The sequence below is a fragment of the Calypte anna genome, chromosome 2 (genome assembly GCF_003957555.1).
Source record: "Calypte anna isolate BGI_N300 chromosome 2, bCalAnn1_v1.p, whole genome shotgun sequence".
Taxonomy (NCBI): domain Eukaryota; kingdom Metazoa; phylum Chordata; class Aves; order Apodiformes; family Trochilidae; genus Calypte; species Calypte anna.
The window spans coordinates 103,430,011-103,451,338 of NC_044245.1; the positions used below are offsets into that span (position 1 = coordinate 103,430,011).

The 21,328-nt window shown below is 44.0% G+C and overlaps 1 protein-coding gene across 1 annotated transcript; it reads right to left on the reverse strand.

The window, feature by feature from the left end:
• Positions 1-19,982, reverse strand: LOC115597819 (basic proline-rich protein-like). Its single transcript, XM_030444675.1, has 4 exons — positions 19,783-19,982; positions 2,207-2,360; positions 1,605-2,063; positions 1-1,113 (listed from the first exon to the last, which is right to left on the reverse strand). Exons 1-4 carry the CDS (start codon positions 19,980-19,982, stop codon positions 889-891), a joined length of 1,038 nt encoding a protein of 345 aa, XP_030300535.1. The 3' UTR covers positions 1-888.
• Positions 19,983-21,328: the final 1,346 nt, after the last annotated feature.

Sequence of the window (21,328 nt, forward strand, 5' to 3'; positions counted from 1 at the left end):
TCCGGAGATAAAACGCTTCCCTTATTCCAGAGCAAAGTATGATTAAAAATAATAAAAAAGTAAAAAAAAAAAAAAAACAGGAACAAGCGAGCACAAAAGAGAAACCACACAGCTTGTACCAGGCTGAGGAGCGCTTCCTGCAAAATCCCTTCAATCACAGAAGTCTCTGAGGCAAGTCCCCCAAACCGCCCCGCCAAGGGGAGAGAAAACCGAGAGAGGGTCCGCGGTGGGGGGGACAAATCTGCTTCTCCCCCCTCCTCCGCGCACGCACACACTTTCCTAGGCAGCTCACAGCTCTGCAGCAGCAGGTTTCCTCTCCCTCCCTCCTCTACTCAGGCCCCAGCGTCTCAGCAACCTCATTTTCCCAGCCGGGGAAGCCGCCCTGGGAGCCAGCGTAGCGGTTCCTCCTCCTCCTCCTCGCCCTGCAGGAGCGGCGGCGGGTCGGTGCCAGGTTCCGTAGCGCAGCTTTCTTTCCGGAAAACCCGAAGAAAAAAAGCAAGAGCCACAGGGAAGGGGGAGTTTAAAAAAAAAAATTGTAAAAAAAAGCAAAAGTCTGCAGGCACACCAACAAGGCAAAAATGAGAGGGGAGAGAAAAAAATGAAAAAAAACCACAAAAACAACCACGCGCAGCAAATCCTCTCGTCGGCGTGCTTCAGCGCTGTGGGGTTGGTCCTTCCATGGGCACAGCAGGGCGAGGGAGCCCAGGGCGGGCCAGCGGGAGAGGCTGCCCCTCTCTTCGGCTGTGCCCTGCTTACTCAGGGCGGGTAGTGCAGGGCTGCCAGCTGCGGGCACAGGCCGCCCCGGCCCCCGCTGCGAGTGCCCCCCACGGGCAGGGGACGAGTCACTTCAACGGCGGAGAGACGGCAAACAGCATCCCTTCTTCCTCTCTACTCCTTCTCGCTGCGTGGCCGCCGGTAAGCTCCTCGCTGCCTCCCGCCGCTGCCAACGCCGGCTACCGCTCCCCGTCGCTCCTCCGCCTCACGTAGGGCAAGGACGGCAGCTCGGATCGCTTCAGGACCCACCCGAGGCTGCAGCGTGAGAGGGTGGAGGGGAGGAGGCGGCTTGAGGGGAGGGGAGAGCGCAAGGTCCGGCCGCTGCGGCTGTGAGGGAACCTGCGAAAGACACCAACATGTCCGCCTTCCTGTTTGAACAGTCGGGAGAGTAGGGGGGTGGGGGGAGTGGGGGTGGCGGCGGCTGGGAGGGAGGTGCAGGGCGCATGCGCGCAGGGCACGGGCTCCGGCACGGGCAGGGAGTGGAAGGAGGCAGGAGGTATGCGCGCGAGGCACGGGGGGGGGGGAGCTGCGCGCGGCCGCGCTCCCCGCCCTCCTTTCCTTCCCCCCCTTCCCTTCCCTTCTCCTCCCGCCGCGCCGCCGCTCAACGGTCGGAGGGGGCGCGCGCGCGCCGCGCCCGCGAGACCCGGCGAAGGAAATGGCGGGAGGGGCCGGCGCGGCAGAACCGGGACCGGGGGGAGGAGCAGGAGGAGGGAGCGGGCGAAACGATGGCGGCTCGGGGAGTTAGGGTAGGGGGGGATGAGGAGGGCGCATTTGACAGCCCGGCGGCCCTGGGCCCTTCCGGCCGGGGAGGAGAAGCACATCCGCCGTACCCCGCGTCTCTGTGCGTCCCAGCTCCCTCCCGGCTCCCGTGGCGGTTCCGGCGGCAGCCGGGAGCGGGCCGAGGGGTGCGCGGAGCCGCGGGCTGGCGTCCCCAGCCGGAGGCCAGGAGGTGGTGTGCGGGGGAAGGACGGTGCCCGCCGTAGGTCAGCGCTGGGTCTGTGAGGAGCTGCCCTCCCTTTCTCTCTCGGATCAGCCTCCACCGCTGCGGGCCCGGCTCTGCCCTCAGGCGGGACAGCGGTGAAGAACACGGGCCTCTGCTCGCTGCTGGGAGGGGGGCAGGTGTCTACCAGCCTATGGGGGTCACCCAGCTCAGGGGACCCTGGAAGGTTCTCAGGTCTCCGTCGAAAGCCTGGGCAGGCCGCCCCTAGGTGGGCACAGGGGACCTCCAGACGTCCCTCCCATCCGCAGGCACTGCTGCCCCGTGTGCCCCGGGCAGGAGGGGCCGGTGTCTCCCAACACCAGAATTCCACAGTGTTCTAGAGCAGCTTGACGAAAGCCGTGTCCGAGGTCTCACCTAACTCTGAAACGACGAGATCCAGCAATAAATGGGGAGGTCGTGCAGCGTGTCTCGGTGTTCCAGTTTAAACCTTACCCTCAGACTCCAGCCAGGGACAGTTTCTTCAAATAAGGAGGCTCCAGTAAAGTCATGACTAAAAAGTATTAGCAGACCGAGGCTGCTGTTCTCGTTCAGGTCTTCGACTTCCACTGCAGTTCCAGAAATGGCAATGGCATTTTTACAAAGATGACTAAAAATAAAGAATGACAAGTCATTAATCTCTGGTCACTGAACTGTTGCCAGTAGCAAACCTGAATCACTAGCACTGAGTTATTTTAGAAGTCACGGTTAAGAAACAAATGATCTATAGCCAAGTGCTAGGGTGTTCTAGCTATCTGATCATGGATATTCACTATTTGCTATCTGGCTTTATCCAGAGAAAAAAAAAGAAATGGTATTCTACATTTTGCTTTCTCTTGTCTGCAGCTGCCTGCATCTTTGGTTGGGTTTTTTTTTGTTTTTTTTAAATGAGAATTATGTATGGTTAAAGCAGAAATACATGCTACAACAATGCTACAGTCGTGTTTACTTTCACTCATTTTGAGCTGGCTATTACCACAGCCCTTTGATTTGGAGGATTTGGTTGCTCTTGGAAATGCAGATGTTCCATCTCAGCAGCCACAGTCCAGAGAGAAACTGAATACTCTGGAAGCTACGGGGTGTAGGCTTGGGATAATTTCATGTATGATGGAACATGTAATTCTTAAAATACAAAGAAAATGCTGCTTGGAGTCCTTTTATTTAGATGAAAATCATTGTTAGAGATGCAGAGCTCAGTTTGAGCACTCTTGGGCACCTGGTTTAGGCATTAAAACGTTTACAGGGGTGCTGGGAGGCCTCAGCAGGGTGATGTGAAGCACCTGGCTGTAAAGAATGCAAAATTCATGAGGCCTGTAATAGAGTAAGGAAGGGGAAGCCTGAGTCTGCAGCACAGAGGGCAGGATCACCCTGTAGTGACACAAGTTCTGAGCTGTGCTCCAGATACAGCTTATATACTCGATCCAGTGCCTATAGGAAAATGTATAAGTAATCCTGAAAATGCAAAACGTCTTCCATCTTCTCCAAGCCTCCCTGCAACAAAGCTACGTGGGTCTTAAACTCACTTGCCCTTGACATCTTTGTATTGCTTTCTTTACAGCTGCCCAGCTTCATCAGAGAAAGTGGAGAGAAACACCATCTCATTTGCTTGGCAACATGGAGAATTCAGGGAGATACCAGAGCGGGGTGTCAGACAGGCCAGACTCACATCTTTATTTTCTATTTAATGATCTTGCCACTAGGAACAGTACACCCAGGTACCTCTTCCAGTGTTTGTGGCAAGGGAAGCTGCCCTGTTTGTGTTCAGCTCTAAGCAAACTCGGTGTGTTTCAAACACATCTGTCAGACCAGGGTTTTCTCGCGACTGTGGTGGCGTAGAAGTGCTTGTCTGTCTGTCTCAAACAGAACAGAATTTGTGTGGGAGGTATTTCAACCCAGCTGTCTAGAAAACTCTGAGCACTGCTTTGAAAATGTAAAAGGCAGGCTTTGGGCTACAAAGAGCAAAAAGGAAAATAAACTCATTTTAAAAGCAGGTATAGGTTAAGTGTCTGGTGTGATAGTGTGCTCACATTGTAACTTTTGAGTGTAATGTAAAGCTTTTGATCCAGTGAGCACTCATTCGTGCTGAACTTGAACATTTTCATGAACTTCAGTCAGACTATTTGTACTGTATGATGAGGAATTTGCATATTTCTTGCATTGGAACGTCATATAAAGTTCCATCCTACATAACCAACCCTGGTGCACCGAACACAACCTTTTAGTTTGGTTTTTTCCTTCCTGATCACAAAGTAAACTAAAAATGGACAACTTTTTTCCTCCAGTATTTGTTGTGTTACATGTTTTAGAATTCAGCTAGCTTTTGTTGAGTGAAATAGAAATTATTCAACATATGTGTGACTTCATAACCTTGAGCTGATCAAGCATGCAAGCCTGAGACATTTTTTCTCTCTTTAGAAGCATGTAGTCTCTAATTCTTGAAAGTGTCTCTGCACAAAATCATGTCTGTGCTTAGTAAACAAGTAAGGTGATAATCCTTAATAAACAGGAATTCTAATACTCATATCCATGTCGTCTTTCCTCTTTTATAAGGTAATTAAATGTTCTTCCTTCCAGTGTGATACAAATACAACACATTGACACTACCAAGGACTGATTGTTTGGCAGAGATTGGCATTTCCTGTTAAATACAGAAAATAGTAAACTGTAGAATTTCTGCATTGGGTTCCTCTAGAACTTTACACCATACTTATAAAAAGTACATGTAATAGCTTTATCATATAGATAGATTCTTGCACATTGAAGTAATAAGACTGTGCACCGTCAGTAGAGCCCATTTCAGGAAATCAGCAGACAGCAAGAGCACAAGAGCAAGTACTATTCGTCCCTCTCTGAGACCCTGTTACCCTCATCCTCATGTGAAAAAAATCTAAGAATTAAATGAAAGAGCTTGCAATAAAGTCAAACGCCATCTAAATTTTTAGGTCACTGCGTGTGCACCTTCAAAAGGCATACAGAGTGAGAGAAAAGGCTAGGAAATATGCATTTCTGATGTAACTACTGACTTCAGAAGAGTTACCCAAGGCAGAAATGAGACTATATCCTGTTCACCATATTAGGCCAAGTTATTAATGCATGATCTACCTTCACATTCAACTTCCTATTTAGTCAATGTGAAATCTACACCAGTTACGTTGCAATACGTTCAGGCTGCCTTTGGTCCACCACCCTCTCCCTTTGTGTGCCTTACAAAGCTGGCTCAGGTTTGCCTCCGCTCTAGTCATCGAGACACTTCGTAGTCCATGCCAGTATTGCCCAAAGCTCTGAGCTGAAGGGTGCAGTCAATAAATCCAGTCCTTTGGCAGAACATTTTACCGCTGGTAAAGCTTATCTGTGCAACACAAAACCCTTTTGCAATGGCTCCCTACTTCAAGCAGGCAGAGAATGATGGCTGCTCATGCAGACGTGTCTGAACTGACTTCACATCAAGGTTTCTCTCAGTGGGCTTGTAAAATCTGACAGGAAAAAAAAAAACAACAAAAAAACCTGTGTTAGGTGGTGAGTTGTCATGGCTGTAGGTGGCTGATTTAAAGGCACAGCCACACTGCGGACTGGAGTGCAGCTCCCTCACCTCTCTTAGGCACTCAACTACACATGAAAAAAATCCTTGAGGAATTACAGACTTTAAATTTGAGGTGCAAGTGTAGTAGTGAAGACATGAAAATACTCTAACAGTTAAAGAAAGAAAGCAAAGAAGCATGACAGATATTAGTCATAATTTAGTACACTGAGAAAAGGCATATTGGTTCTTCCAGGGTGGGGCAAAATGCAGAAACTAGAATAGAATGGAAATAGAATAGAAATTACCTAGACCATAAATAATTGCTGGCAAAAGAAGACAAATTTGGAAATAATCAAGCAAAAAACAACGTGACATTTCATATACTCAAGTAGTAACTTTCAAACATCTGTAGATGCTGAAGTGGTACAACATATATATGTACGCAGACACATATGAATATGTATATTTTTCCTGCTTGTCACTAGCTTTAATAAAGATGTGAGGCTTCTGGCATATTCCTTGCATATCCCAGTGAATTGCAGTGTCTTGACTAAGGGCAGTTGGTGTTTCCTCTTACAGCACGGCACATTTTCAGGAACTGTAGTACTTATTTCTTTGCACCCAGCACTTGAACTCTGATTCTTCCCACTGCCTGTGTGTGGTGAGTGATGAATAAGAAATGGGACACACAGATCTTTGTTTCAGTTTCTTGAATGAGCGAGAAATAGGCCAAAAAAATCACCTTTTGGAACTTCTGCAGTGGCATGGGTTGATGGAGAGGGTCAGGTCTGGAAACAAACTGTTGCAAGGGAGGAAGTAAACTGGATGGGATTGTCTGCTCCCGTGCAAACAAAAATGAGTTTGCTGCCAGCAGGCAAGGGCTGAGTTGTATAAACAGTGCAGTATAGGCACTCCCAAAGAAACTTTCGTTGTATCTGGAAAGGAGGGGAGCTGTGAGCCCAGAGATAGATAGCAATGCACAGGCCAAATATCTGGTCACCATATGGCTCAGGCCAATATCAAACAGGATTGCATATACAGTGCAGGCTCCTTCTGGTTTTATTCTTTAGAAGTACAAAAAAATAGCCAGTGATGAATGTATGGCAAAAGCTCACAAAGTGATTTGAAATCAAATCAAAACAAAATTCTACTGGAATGCTGAAAGCTTCATACCTCAGTAAGGACAATTTCCGTGGCAAATACTGTTTTCCCACTGAAGACACTTGGTGGGTACAGAGAATTCTAAGATGCCAGAAATTCTTCTTTTACCCTGGGAAAAAGCTTTTTATTTTCACTATCTGAGAGCATTCAAGTGGGCCAAGTACTTCTTGCTTGAAATCTTCAAAAACCTAAACAAACTCAGCCCTTAAGTAAAAAAAAAAAACCATGGAAAAATTTAGCCTGAAGAAATGAAGGTTTCTGAAAGTTAGGAGTATGGAACTAAAGATTATTCTCCTGGTGGTATCATCTATCAGACTATAATTTATCCACATACATATATTCTTTGTGTCTTCTAATTTTCAAGTAGAGTGATTAGCTCTTTTCAGATTAAGCCATCATGAATCTGACTTTAATTTGCTACCTTTGAATCACCTAGAAGTGTAAGATTTTTTTTTCTTATTTTTCCAGCTCTTAATCCTAAACATTCTCCCAGAAGAAGTTTCTCTTGCCCCACCATACTGCTACCTCACTCACATACACATATCACATTTTCTGTGGTTGGATTAGTTTTGCAGTCCGTGCTCAAATAGTTGTTCTTCTGAAGACAAAAGTTAAAAGTAAACTGGGCTGATTTTAAAAGTAAATTGGCTTCGATTTGCCTGGCTTTGGTTTTCTGTACATCATCCTAAATATCGACATTCCCTCTATATGTTTTCATTTGCTGAAGACTATGTCAAATCCATAAAAAAGCCACGTTTTTAACTTGGGCCTGGGAAATATTGAACAGTTGCAGACTTTAATAGGTAACTAACTTCTAAATGACACATTTTATAACTTTGCTGGAATAAACGGAGCAGACTTCAGTGTGATCCCTCTCTTGGCAGAATATCCAAAGTTGCTGTTCTTGACACAGCATAAAGTTTTGCAACACAGGTTATAGACAACTTCTTTTATATATCATAAAGCTGCATGGAATTCTATATAGCTTGTGTCTTACATTTAAGGCACTCAAATGGCACTATATAGGCAGTTTTTAAAAAGCCATGTATTTCATGTGACTGTCTTCCTGATATTAAAAAGGGTATATTTTTAAAAGTTTAGTCACCAACAAAGAATTCAAATTCATTGCAACCGCAGGAATTATAAATGAGTCAACTTCATCATTTTTGGTGGCTTTTAATAACTAAATCATAAAAGCTGAATTACTGATTTTTTTCACACAGGGTATTTTCAAATTTTATTATTAATGTCATGACACTAGACAACTGACTAGTTATTTTACACTAACACTACCACTGATGTCACATTTGTGGAGTTCTACTACACCTAGAACCACATCTGTAAGTTTGAGAGAGTCCCTGTCCTTAGAGGACAGAGAGAATTTAAGGTTAATTTTTATTTCTGTTTTCATTTGGCATACCCACAAATGGAAGTTTTATAGGGGTGATCAATAGAAAGAAAATTATGTGTTTGAAAGTGTGAGCAAGCTCCTTCTCAGGTCTAGAATCAAGTGTCAATCTCTTCTTTTTTTCCCTTCCCCTCCTCAAAGGTAAAAGATAATAAACTTCCTACTTCTTGTTGCAAAATACCATGTAGGTCTCCTTGGTAATTCAGCTCTTAATACTTGGAAGGTGGCAATTTTATTTCAGTTTTATCCCATTATTATGCTGATTACTTTGAATCAGCCGTAGTGCCTTGAATTGGTTTGAAAAAGGGAAGTGGGCCCAGAGTCTCCTAATTTGATGAAAGCAAAAGTAACCTGAGAAAGGCACAAAATGAAGTCCAGGAATGGGCCTCTTGCTGAGATCCATTTCAAAAGCATGTTAGGCCCCAGGTAAAACCTTCTGGATGGCAACCTTTTAGGCAGAGGGGAAAAAAGAGCCAACTCAGTCTACTTGCTCACAGAGTCAGATGTCCAGCAGGACTGGAGAATGGCAAGATTGTCCTCTGAGCAAGCACTGGCACATGGCACAGCTTAGGAGAGCTTCCAGTGGAGCTGACAGTGTAAGTGTAGAAATATCCAAGCAGGATTTCAGCCCAGCAGAGACTCCAGCCCTGGAAACCCAGCACAGTCTGCACATAATGCAAAATCCACAGCAAACTCCATTAGGGGCTTTACTAGAGATGATGATGAATTGGAGAATTTCCCTCTCCGTGTAACTGTGTTGAGTATGTGGGGTAGATGAGCGTGTAGATAAAAGGCATTGTTACAAGCTTGGAAATATCAAGGAAGCAAGTAGAAAGGCAAAAAAAATTGCCTAGAAACACTTTAATGTATTTATACAAGCTTGGTTTTTTGTGTTTTACATTTAATCTGTAATCTCCTTTCTCGAGCGACTGTATCAGAGAGACAATTTTTTTAAATGGCAGAATTACAGTGCAAATCCTCTGTCCAAACCTTGCACTGCAATCTCCTGAAAATTCATGTTTGCTCTTTTCTTCACAGTGGACTTGCAGTGACACTCCTAACATACCACAGTGTGCAGTAAGAATAGATGAGGCTGCTCTGTAAAGCACTGGATTAAAGGAAAAGTACAAGGTGATTGACTCATTCATGGCCCATGGCCATACATTTGCTTGCAAGCATGTTTCCAGCCAATGTTCTAGCACCTTTGCCTTAGAAACAAGAGGTAGCATGGCAACCAGAGCTGTCTGTCAAGAGTCTCATAATATGAGAACATAGCTCTGAAAATGCATATGCAAAAGCAGTGTTTGTAAAGGGTTACCTTATTACAACTTTGTGTTCCAAACTTTGGTGAATCGACAGAATAAGATTAATTCAGAGCTAGAATTAGTGCTCTTAAATAAATTTTTGAAACTACAAGTACCATGTCCAAATGATTATGCAGTTTAGGTTTGCTTTAATGGGAATATCCTCTGTTTACATACGTTTATGTAGTTCCCAGCACTCCTCTGCAGTGGCCATGACATAATTTTATCCTCAATGAATCTAGCAACTGTACAGTGCCCTCAGCAACTCAGAACTCGCGTGACTGCACTGCACTGCCAGATGTGGCGGGGTAATCCAGCTGGCTGAAGTCACTGCAGTTGCATCCTCCTACCCCAAGCCTGAGCTGCTCACTAGCCCTAGGTTATACGACTAGAGGTTTGTCCTTTTGCCTACAAATATGTGTGCAGAAAAGGGACAGACAACTCCACACCTCCAGACTTACCTGAGCTAGTTTCTAACTAGCTTGCAGCAGCAAAATTGGCCTCGACTTGCCATCGTGTTACTTACTCAGGCCCTGAAGCCCATGTTGCTGCAGCTTTGTGCTGATGCTGCTCAGCCAGCTGGATTACACCATCACATCTGCCAAGCCTGGTATGAACGTGGTCTGAATTGCTGTGGACATCTTACGGCACAAGAAGCATAATGCTGCTGCCTTCGGATGTATAGAAAATGATGGCACAGACACCACAAAGGAGACCACTACTTCAGACTGGATAAAGAGGAGAATTTTTCATTGAAACAAACCTGGACACTGTAATAATTTGGATGTGGTACTCATAGTTTCAGTAATCTGAATATAGGAATGGCAAATATAAATTCATCCAATTATAAAAATTCATGCAATTATAACAGCCAGTGGCCAGTGATGTTATCTGCACCGAGGTAAATATGGCAAGAATGTTGTGTGGCCAATATTTCTACTATTTGATGACCACATTATTATTATGGTTTAGCTCTTACTATTTCCTTCTTGACTCATTCCTAAAGGGCACCGAAACATCACATTCTTATCACTGAGACAGCAGTTACTGACACCGTCTTTAAATCATTTCCTCAAACCCACACCCAGAGCATCTCCTACCAGAAGGATGTGTGCTCTGCATTTTGTAAAACTGAAATCCCCCCACTTTGTGTGATGGGAGCCATGCCTTCCAGGCTCGTAGAGGCTGGACTGAGTCCGAGGGAGAGCCATCTGTGGAGTTAACACCACACCATGGGAGAATGAGGAAAGAAGCACTGGTGTTGTGCAGTGGGAGAGATGATGAGGGGAGGCTTTAATCCCCTCATCCCACCCCCAGCAGCCAGTGCATCATTTCACGGCAGTCGTCTTTATAGTGTCTGTGTGAACGTGGTGGGATGCCTTGTACTTCTGAGCACACGCTTTGTTGCTGTCTTTGTCATGTCCTGATCAGACTGTTGCAAAACCCCAGATGCAGACTCCCCCAAAATGAGTCACGTCTGCCTCTGCCGGCAGGGCATGAATGTCTGCGAGCCGCCTCTTCCTGCACAGAGGTGCGGCTGTTGTGTGGGAAGCGTGGGAGAAGACCACTCTGGCACAGCACAACTGCATATTTATTAAAGACAACACCTTAATGAAACAGAGAGGGGCTAGCAGGTCTGCATTGGCTGTCACTTAGTTTCCAGGTAAGATTTAATGGGTTCATTGTGACCCCCAAAGCCCTGGATGCTGGCCTGGATGCCACTAAAGCTGTCTTCCTGTCAGATATGCTCCCCCTTTGCAGCTGCAGAAAGTTTGAAGCTGTGCTCTGGAATGGTAATCCCCCAGAGGGACTTGGGGTGATGGAACATGATCTGCTCCACACCTTTGGGTCCCCAATCTTTCTGTGCTTGAGGCATATACTGATTCGTCTGGTTTTAGACTCACCATCTGTGAGACTTTTCCTGGACATCGAATCCTACACTGGGAGAAGGAGCTGCATTACTCATACATAGTTTCAAAACTGTGGGTAAACTGGATAGCTTCTTGCTCCAATAGACATATGACTTCATCCTCTTCATCTTCCCAACTTCATGCACTACCAAGGTTAGATTTATAAGATGATCCTATGCTTAGAGTTAGATTCACACTGCCTTATCATCAGCTGAATCATTCCTTCTTATCACCTGCTAAGCGTAAGGATCAGTGTGTGCTGAAGTACAGCAGCTATGTAGTATCTCTTGGTTCCTGCCTGTCAATCAATTAACTGCATTCAGTTTCAGTAACTTTGCTTTTCTTAATATGTTACTTCATTTCTTGTTATTTAAACAAGAACAAACTGGATTGGTATGGCAAAATTCACATCCTTCGAAGAATAATGGGTTAATACACTGAAGTCTTGATACTGAACAACTGAAAAATATTTTCCACTCAGTGACTCCTCAGAGTCCACAGCACAGTTAACTAGGCACTTTACTCAGGTTATTCATGAGTAAGCTGTGATTAGCAGTGTGCTGAAAAATAATTAATTGCTGAAACCCTCTGGTTCGCTGCCATTTTCCAGAAAGGATAAGATAATCTTAGGCAGCCTTTCAAACCCTACACTTTACACTCACTAAATTATTAGAACCAAAACTCTTCAGAAATGGTTCCAACCTACACTGTTTGCTTCCTTACTCTTTCCTAGCATCTCTTTTTAAGCCTGTATTGGACAATTACCTTACATGCAGAAAATTTTATCAGTGAGACTTATCTTGTTTCTTAAATGTTTATTCTTCTGTCACTGCTCAAAAAAACTCCACAAATTACAAAGCTATGTACAAACTGATATTGAGAAATGGTAATGCAAATTTGCACATCTTTCACACTCAATAGCTATTTCTAGTAGTCTGCCTTTGTCCATAGGATTTAATTAAATCTGTCACAGAAAAGAGAATTTGCTAGTACTTGACCTTTGTTTTCAGAGCCCCAAAACACAAAAAGCATTTAGAATCAATGACAATGCACAAAACACAACACACTCCACTCAGTGCTCAGCGCCAACACAATACTCATGCTTTACATGAAGAGACCCTGGGTTAAAAAAGAATTCAAATGAAGCCACAGAATTCTTTTCCAGGTCGTCTCCTGAAGAACTGCAACTGCTGCTTCAAGCTGATTACACATTATGCATTCCACCAGTGCGGGATGCTCAGCGCTACTGCTCAAGTAATCTCTTTTTCTCACTGCATAAACTATATCACCCTCTGCTCTTGATTTGCCTTCCCTGGTTTCCTTCCTGTCTCTTAACTGCTCACTTCAGGCTCCTTACCCTTTGCTGAAAGACCAAACATAATCTCCCCACTTCCATTCCTGCTCCCGCTTCCCCTTCCTCCCAGCACAGACACTCACAGCCCACTTTGCTCCGGCAGCCTCTCTGCTTTTGTTTCCCAGCTGCTTCCTCCTGCATCCTTTTAGACAAAACTTATTCCCCTTTGCTACCTGCCTCTTCACAAAGATACTTTACACTTTTCTCACATCAGCTTCTTGCTGGGTTTGTTGTTTTTCCTTTCCTTTCCTTTCCTTTCCTTTCCTTTCCTTTCCTTTCCTTTCCTTTCCTTTCCTTTCCTTTCCTTTCCTTTCCTTTCCTTTCCTTTCCTTTCCTTTCCTTTCCTTTCCTTTCCTTTCCTTTCCTTTCCTTTCCTTTCCTTTCCTTTCCTTTCCTTTCCTTTCCTTTCCTTTCCTTTCCTTTCCTTTCCTTTCCTTTCCTTTCCTTTCTTTTTTCTTCTTCACTGTGGCATTAATGGCAGAGATCAGGTGGATTTGTGAAGAATAATCACTAAAGAAAAAGCAAAAATTTAATTATTGCAACACTCACTGAGACACCTCTGAAAATTAACACTCTCAGCTAAAATGAAACCAAGTGGAAAGATAATTACACCTTGAACTCTGTAGGAAAAGGTCACTGAGAGAGAAGCTACAGAGAATAATATTTCTTTTTGTCGTGCTAATGAGGGACAGTAAGACACACATTAAGTATATTTCTTGATCTTAGAGCAGTTTCAAGTCTGAAATGCTTCTTAGCCTTTTCAGGGAGGCTAACAGTAGGAAGAAGGTGTGCTCTTCCTATTATGCTGGCCAGCCAGGCCTGTAACATTTCCTTGCTTAGCCATTTAATCCCACGAGCCACAAGGAAACTCAGTCACAGCTTCTTTCCCACCCAGCTGCAGCCTACACATCTCCCTGCTATCCATGCAGTGTGGAAAGCTCATCTGCTTACCTGAGCAAAAAAGTTTCTTTCTGGTGTCTTCTGGAGCAGTGTTGCTCAGCACATCTTGCAGCCCCAGGATCCACAGCCTGGCCTTTAGCTTACATAGAACCTGGGCTTTATTGTTATTATCATTAATTTCTGGTGGCAGTGAAAGAAACAACAAATACAAGGTAATATATTTGAGGGAAATACTTGAAATAATTTCAATAATATTGTAACTGCTGGTTTTGCCACCAATATGCTGCAGAAGGATACCAGGTTTGCTCTGGCATTTTCAGACCCAGTAATATTGCTCACGATTTACACTGCTGAGGGGCCTCCTGCATTTACAGCTTTTGGGATACCTGGATCTGGCAGGCACACATCATGTCTGTTGAAGCCTTCAGTAGGAAAAGGAGAAGGTGTCCAGAGTTTATGAAAGCAAGGAAGGCTGAGGGAGATGCAGACCACAGACTGAGTGGCACTGGTCCCATTTCCATACTCCCTGTTTATTAAATTGGAACAGACTATTTTTTTCAGAACAGATTATGCTCAAAGGTCACTTACACAAATCCCCGTACTCTGCACAATATCTGAGGACTTGCTGTGGTTTATATTTTTTTTTATACACATATTTACAGCGGAATCCACCTCTGCCTCTGCTGGGGCCTTTCCAGCAGCTTTGCTGGCAGGAGCTGCCGTGAGGATGTGTGAATCACTAAGGTGTTCCCAACTTCTGCAGGCTGTTCCAGCAGCTGCCAGGCAAGTTGCATTGCTACAAACTCCTGCCTGGGAGACTCTGTCTTGCCCATGGCCCTCTGCCGGGCTCTGCACAAGCAGAGGCCTGATTCCACAGATGGATGGATGAAGGAGGAAAAGGCAGATGTTTTCCTGAAGGAAAAAAAAAATTAAAAAAAAAAGCTCAAGCTCAAGCCACATCCTGTACAATGACTGCACATGCCTACAGAAAATGCTCCATGTTACCCTGCTACAGAAGCTGCCTCTCCAGGGCTTGCTTTTTCCTGTGATTTTCCTTGGACCAGAAGTGGCAGATAACAAATTGGGAATCAAAACCTGTACCCGCTCCCGAAGCCCTCTGCTTTTGACAGAAACCAGCAAAAGGCTGTTTTTCTCCAGCATTTTCATGGTAATTCATTAAGCTATTTCCAGATTGCTTGAACCAATAATAGCCAGAGAATGTCAAGTCCTCCCACAACGTCAAGTTGTCCCACACACGGTTGTATCCCTCATTTCCCTGTGAGACATGTTTCCAGCCAAGCATACAGGCCCTGAAAAATACATCAAAATATGCAGATCAAGAAATGCTGTGTCCAAGGAGTAGATAATTCCACCCCTGCTGTGTCCAGAAACAGGCAATATTCTACAACCCATCTCCTCTGCTTCTTCCCATCACATACGCCAGTCACCGTTGTTTTCGTTACCCTGTCTTAGTCCAGAGTTTTGACCTCTGATTGACTTTGAAGTTTACATATGAGGAAAAACAGTCAGGCAGCTGCTAAAACAAGCGAGGAGAGATCAAACGGTTCCAAAAGAATTAAAAACAAACAACTTTTATCTTTTTCTTTTGTGTTTACCAATACATTAACAGATCCAGATATGTGAAGAGATACACAAACGTGCATACATATATTTAAATGATAACATTTTAAAAAATTACACTGAAAGAATATTGTTTAGATTAGTGCAGCCGAACGTTGAAGGATAAGGAAATTAGGAAAATTAGGAAATACCAGATTAAGATTGCTATGCTAATTTATTTCTGCCACTGGGTGTGATTATCCTGTGTTGTACAGAATGAGGCATGCATCCTGTGGGAAAGTCTAAAATATGACTGTGTAATGGAAGGGTTTCTAAGAAAACATATGCACATGGGGAGGGACAAAAAAAGATTACCCAGAGAGTCTTAAATCTGCTGTTTTCTAATGTATCAGGAACAGACTCTGTACCTTAAATGACACTATTTAGTGGCTGGAAATCAGATATCCTAGATAGTTTTTTAGGGAGCAAAAGCCTAGAGGATGGCAATCTCCTGCAACATGGATAAAGAAATACATATTCTTGCTATTTATTCAGTAGCCCAAGCATTTTATTTCAGGCATTTATTTCATCAGGTTTAGAGTGGAGATATGATGTCAGGCATAAGTAGAAGTTGTTTGGTCCTGATCCTGGAGCTGGAAGACCAGTTAGTAGAATTTTGGTTTTGTTTCCACTTACCTTACTAAACCTTCCTAACCCTCTTCTCTATTAAATCCAGTCCAGGAATTTCCTCCTGCTTCTGCTGTACAGTTTTCCCTAATGCTTCATTGCCTATTACTGTTTTAGTATCAGTGAGAATTTGAGTCTTTAAAATGATGATGTTGTCCTGTTACTATATCGGCAGACTGCCTTGACCTTTCCTGGAGAAACCAAGAAGAGAGAAGCAGTGGTTGTTCCCAACAGTTGCCATCTCAATGGATCTCACACAGAAATTCACAGAACACAGGAAAATGTTTGTCTCTGAGGTGAATGATTGACTTCCAAAGGCCAGTTGAAAAAAATAATTACATTAAACATCCCTAAAGATGTTTAATTTCCTAAATACCTAAAAAAACCATTTCTACAGATGTAAGTATGAATAATAATCAAAACTAGAGGGTTTTTACTAAAAATAAAGCTCTACTTGATTGCTTAGACTTTTCTTTTTTTCTATTAAATAAGATTACCCTGATCTGGGTAATCTGTACTCTGAAGCATTCTGTAACTTGGGACAGAGGCAAACCTCTCCTGCCCCTCGACATTGCATATGCAGGTGATTTCCACAGCCAACTAATTAAAATCTGGTTTCTTAAATGCTTAAATATTACTAATTTATAGAATGTAAATCCTACCAAATGACTATCCTATGTGGCATTTTGCCTCTCTGCCATAGTTAGTCCACCGTCTCTCATAGAGGCCAAACCCATGACCTTAATAAATTAAAAAATGAATGGTTTGAATAAATGAAAATATGTTTTCCTGCTCGTTTTGTTTTGTTAGGTTTTTTGTTCTTTTTGTTTTAATGTTGAATTTCACAGATTGTTGTGATAGGCTTCATGCAGCAGAGTATTGCTATAAACAGAAGAAGCATATCTTTCCAGTCTTAGGTTCACAGCTGAAGCAGTTTGTATATGGCTATCTTCTTCATCTATCCCTTGGGCATAAAGGCAGTGGAAGAATTCCTAAAGAAGGGAAGGAAATTGCGTTGGTCAAGATCAAATTGCAAGCATGCATAATTTAATGTACTAATGACTGTCCACCAGATACCACTGCAGGAGACTCGCCAAGATGTTAATTGTCCTGAGGATTGGAGTTTGATGCTTAACAAACATCTCCTCGGTTTCATTGTGGAATGAAAGTTATGACAGCTGCAAAGACTGCTTGTCAAACGTGCAATACTGAGTAGCACTGAGAGAAAACCTGATCTTGAATGAAAATCTCAGCTTGCAAACAGTAGCTATTGGTAGGGCTGCTGCAGAGATAGGGAGTGTAACTCCATAGCTTCAGTATGTGGAGTCAGGAAAAGGCTCCAAGGATAACTTTGGGACTTGAAATTAACTCAGACTCTAGAGGAGCATGTAATTCTATATAGTTCTTTCCACTTTTGAAAATGTCAGGTTATACCACAGAGACAGTCTCACGTAGCACAGTGAAGTCCTCCTTTTTTCAAACAAATCAAAGCTGCATTTCACACTCCTTGCATGGAAGTCTGCATGTTGCAAACTTTGCATCTTGAAAGTTGCAAGGTGTCCTTTGTCACCTCTGATCTCCAGACATATAAACCAACAGAGAGGCTACTTTGTTTACTGTTTTGTGAAGCAAAGAGGTCAGTCAACAGTGACTTAGGGTGAATAAAATATTCCTAAACACAGAAGACTCTTCTAATCTGAATTCTTCTAAGTGAACTGGCTACTCACTCCCCCCCAGTGCTAAGCAGTGTACATGAGATGAAATATTTATCCCCATCTGACAGAAAATGTTCTTAATTTGATAGTTAGGATTTCATCCCAGATATTGAGAAAACTCAGACTACACTAATTTCTACCTGCATTGATCTGCTGCTTATGGAGGGAGCCATAGCCTCACGCCAGCCAAATAAGTAGTGTCTAGTTGGTCAATGATAATGCTTTTCTCTGTGATATTTCTCCCTTCCACCAAACTAAGAATACTTCCAAACACGTTAAAAATCTGATTTACTGTAGATGTTACTGTGGAAATTGTGGACTTAGATTCTGCTTTTGACTGAAGAAGATCAGACTGCAGAGGGAATACTCTAAATTGTCCAATAGTTATCACATACCTGCTGGATTGCTGAAGCACATATGTGATCAGCATTTCCCATTTTCACTGGGCACTTTTGCAGGAAAAGGCCTTTTCCTGTAATAATCTTAATTTCCTAGCAATATTCTTCTGAAATAAAATCTGGCAGCCAATGTTCATCCACAGCCTATATCTATGATTGTTGCAGTTTCCTCTCTGTACAAAATTACATTGAAAAAATTGATCCAGGATGAGATACGCAAAACTTCTTTCACTGTTATCTTTGCTATGATATTCCTAGACAGTGTGCTTGGAAACAAATGTAAGATCAAATAACAATAACTACCATTGAAAAAAATATATCAAAACAGAAGAATTACTGAACTGTAGGGGTTCTTGATGAAGGGAAATCATCAAGAATAAATACAGATGCATAGAAAAAGTGTATGCTTCAAAGCTCTATACATCTGTGTAGAGGATGAGCAGTAAGTCATCTCATGGCCTTTCCATTATTACTACCAGTTCCTGAAATCCTTGTATATCTCCAAAGGATGCTGTCCAGGGATCTCTATTGATCAAACCATTAAGCATTTTCCTCCACAGCAAGAGAACCTGGCAGCAGCCTGGAGTTCAGCCTGCAGTAGGTTGGACAAGTTGTGAGGTGGGGAGAGCAGCTGCTGATCCTGTTTTTGTTTCGGCTGCTACTTACAAGGAGGTATTTATCCTGCTACACTTCACAGGCTGCTTCAACTTGCCACGAGGGTTTTCCTTCTTTCTGCAGCATGCAAAAGAGGCAGGACTGTAAATTGTCTTCTCTGAATTGCATTTGCCTGCCATACTTTGTGTAAGACTACCCCATAGTGACCAAGAAGCGTGGGGTGGATTTATTGGGCAGGCAGTGTTGCTGCATTGTGTGTACACACACTTCTACATGCAGCACCCTTTGTGAAGCACATACATTTTTACCCCCCCAGAACCTGGGCAGCTCTTGGGGCTCTCCCACTGCAAGAGCACAGGAGGAAAATCCCACTCAGCTGCCCTCCAGGAGATGCACAGCCAGCAGAAAGGACAACGGATGAGAAATGTACAGAACAGGGAAACCAACGTCTAAGAGAAAAAAAAGATTTTTGGGCACTTGGAAACATTTTGTTTCTAACTGCCAGGGAAAATACTGACATTCATCTTTGGTACTGGTGCCAAGTTACATTTTAGTGGGCTCATGCAGAGGAACTTTCTAGCTTGGAGAGGGAAGAAAAAGAAAGCAAGTAGGCCACAGGGCTCCTTGCTGCCTTTTATTTTTGGCCACCTCTGGGCTGCTGCCTTTCTCCTTACTCTGCAGCAACTCATGTGAGAGGGTGAAGAAGCAACTGCGGCACCAAAGCATGGCAAGGCACAACAGAAACTGGAAACAATAACCTGCATATTGGGGCATGGTGACCAGCAGCTCTGCCAGGAGCCAGGGATAGTAGCCAGGGCATGGTAACCCACAGTAACAGCTGGGAAAACTACTTGATGTGCTTCCAGGTTTGCCAGCCTGTCCTCCTCTTACACCTTCCCAGAGAAAGGAGTGGGGCTGCTGCCTGCTGTCAGCCCAGCCATGCACCTCAAAAGAATTTCTCTGTATGCTGAATACTTGCCTCTGGAAAGTGAAGAATTTTGCTTGGCACAAAATGTTCATATCTTGTTATTATTATAACATACCCAATAATAAATCCCATTCAGTATTTATTTTATTATTATAAAGTGTTATGTAGTTTGTGTAACTATGTTTGATTCTCCAGCCAGACTGCTGGCTTTGCTTTCCCAGGGAGGAAGAATCCTTGTTTTGGGACAGTATATATCCACCCTCAGAAGAATCACCAAAAGCTTGAGACCCAAAGGCTGTTGGTCTTTGCACTGTAGAAAATGAGGGAAAAGCAATTAATTCCCTTGGGGCTGAACTGAAGCATGAGCACAAAAATATGAGAGAACACAGACTTAAAAAAGGGGTGAATTTGTCTGCTCTTCCTAGTCTTCTCTTTGCAGATGTTCGGCTTGGGTCAGTTTCTGTGTCAACAAGATTTTCTGAAAGGAGCTTAGCTTAGGATACTGATGTATCTGAGAACAACTGCTGAGCAAAGAAGATTCAACGCTTAAGCTTGAGCAAAATACTGTTTACCCCTTTCTCACTCGTTCACCTCTCCCATTTCCCTGTTTCTCACTGGAGGCGATGGCTGCCTGGGGCACAGGAGCACCAGCAGATCCCACAGCTGCTGTGGCTGTCAGACCAAGAAGGGCACCCTGAGCCCCACAGAGCAGCCACCACACACACAGGACCCTTGGAAAGCTGCTCTCTTTGCTGCCTGGTCCTGTTATCATGCCCAAAGTACCTTACACACAGGGAGATGCTACTGCACGGTCTGGCCTTCTTCATACACATATTCCACCCTGCCTAGGGCACTCTGTCATTTACTTCCAGGTGCCACTGCACAGCATGCTTATGCATAACTGGAGCTGATTCCCTTCTCATCACCACCATGTCACTGCTTTGAGAAATGAGCAGAGGAACCCTATGGATACCTGCAGAAGGAGGTCTCTAATTGTAGTTTCTGATCCTAGCTGTGCTCGTGCCAGCACAAGTGTTGTCAATTCATAGCAAAGCAGAGAAAGAAGAGACTCAGCAACTAAACCAGTAGCTGCTTGTGAGCACCAAGTCTCAGGAGCAAAAGAGCTGGCACTCAAAGTTGCCTTTCTCTGGGTGCCTGACCCCCTCCTGCTTACCCACAGCTCCTTTTCAATCTTGCCTGTCTTCTTTGCAGACGAGACCAGGAGTCTTGGGCCAACAAGTCTTGCTTACACTGGGTGAAGTGGCTTGGGCTCTGGTTCATCTGGATTGGTTTCTACATATCTGCAAGGTTCGTCAGTCATCACAGACACCACCACCCATGGTAAAACCCCAGATCTTCACAATGGACCATGAGGGAAACTACAGCTTGCCACCAGCCAGGCCAGATTCCTCAGTGAGACATTTGATGCCAGCAAGAGCAGGGCAGCTCAGGAAGGGGACCCCAGCTAAGCAGCCCCAAGCACAGCATTCATGTGGGAAGGTAACCTGCACAAAGGATCCCAACTCCCCATGCTTGTGGTTTTGAGTCCTCCCAGTTTTAAATCTGATGTATAAGAATTACTGGGACTGTCTATGCGATCTTCATAGTGTATACACAAGGAATCCAACCCACCCAGCATCAGATCTGTTGTGCACTGGCAGCTGCTGTCAGGCTTGCCTTTTCTATTGGAACTGGATGCTTTTGTCAGTGGACTTGTGCCTAACCATGGCATTGGAGACAATATGCTGAGGATTGTTTCTACTCAAGAATGAATTTGTGGTGGAGCCACTTTCCCCCTGGCCCCAAGTTAGTTACAAGACTGTTTCCTTGGATGCAGAAGAAGCCAAACAGCAGTAAGCCATCCCTTTGCTTGTCCCCACCTGCCATCCTGAGTTCATCTGAAGGGGCTCTTCATTTTAGTTTTCCTGAGGGACACGTTCTTTGGTTTCCTTCCAGATCATAGGATCAAATATTCCCCTGTTGCTTCATCTCACAGATTCTCTGATCTCTTCTGCTTTTCTTTCATATATTTCCAACATGCAATGAACATTGGCTGTTCTCTCACGTGTATCTTTTATGTCTGCTCTGTTACGGGCATTGACTTGCTCCTGTGTTTAG

What these genes read in the sequence shown, in the direction of transcription:
- LOC115597819 (XM_030444675.1), bottom strand. Translation starts at nt 19,982, where the DNA reads ATGATAACAGGACCAGGCAGCAAAGAGAGCAGCTTTCCAAGGGTCCTG. An exon ending in TCCCTGGCTGGAGTCTGAGG is followed by an intron (nt 2,064 to 2,206) that starts GTAAGGTTTAAA and finishes TGGTGTTGGGAG; the next exon opens with ACACCGGCCCCTCCTGCCCG. An exon ending in GGGACGCACAGAGACGCGGG is followed by an intron (nt 1,114 to 1,604) that starts GTACGGCGGATG and finishes TGTCTTTCGCAG; the next exon opens with GTTCCCTCACAGCCGCAGCG.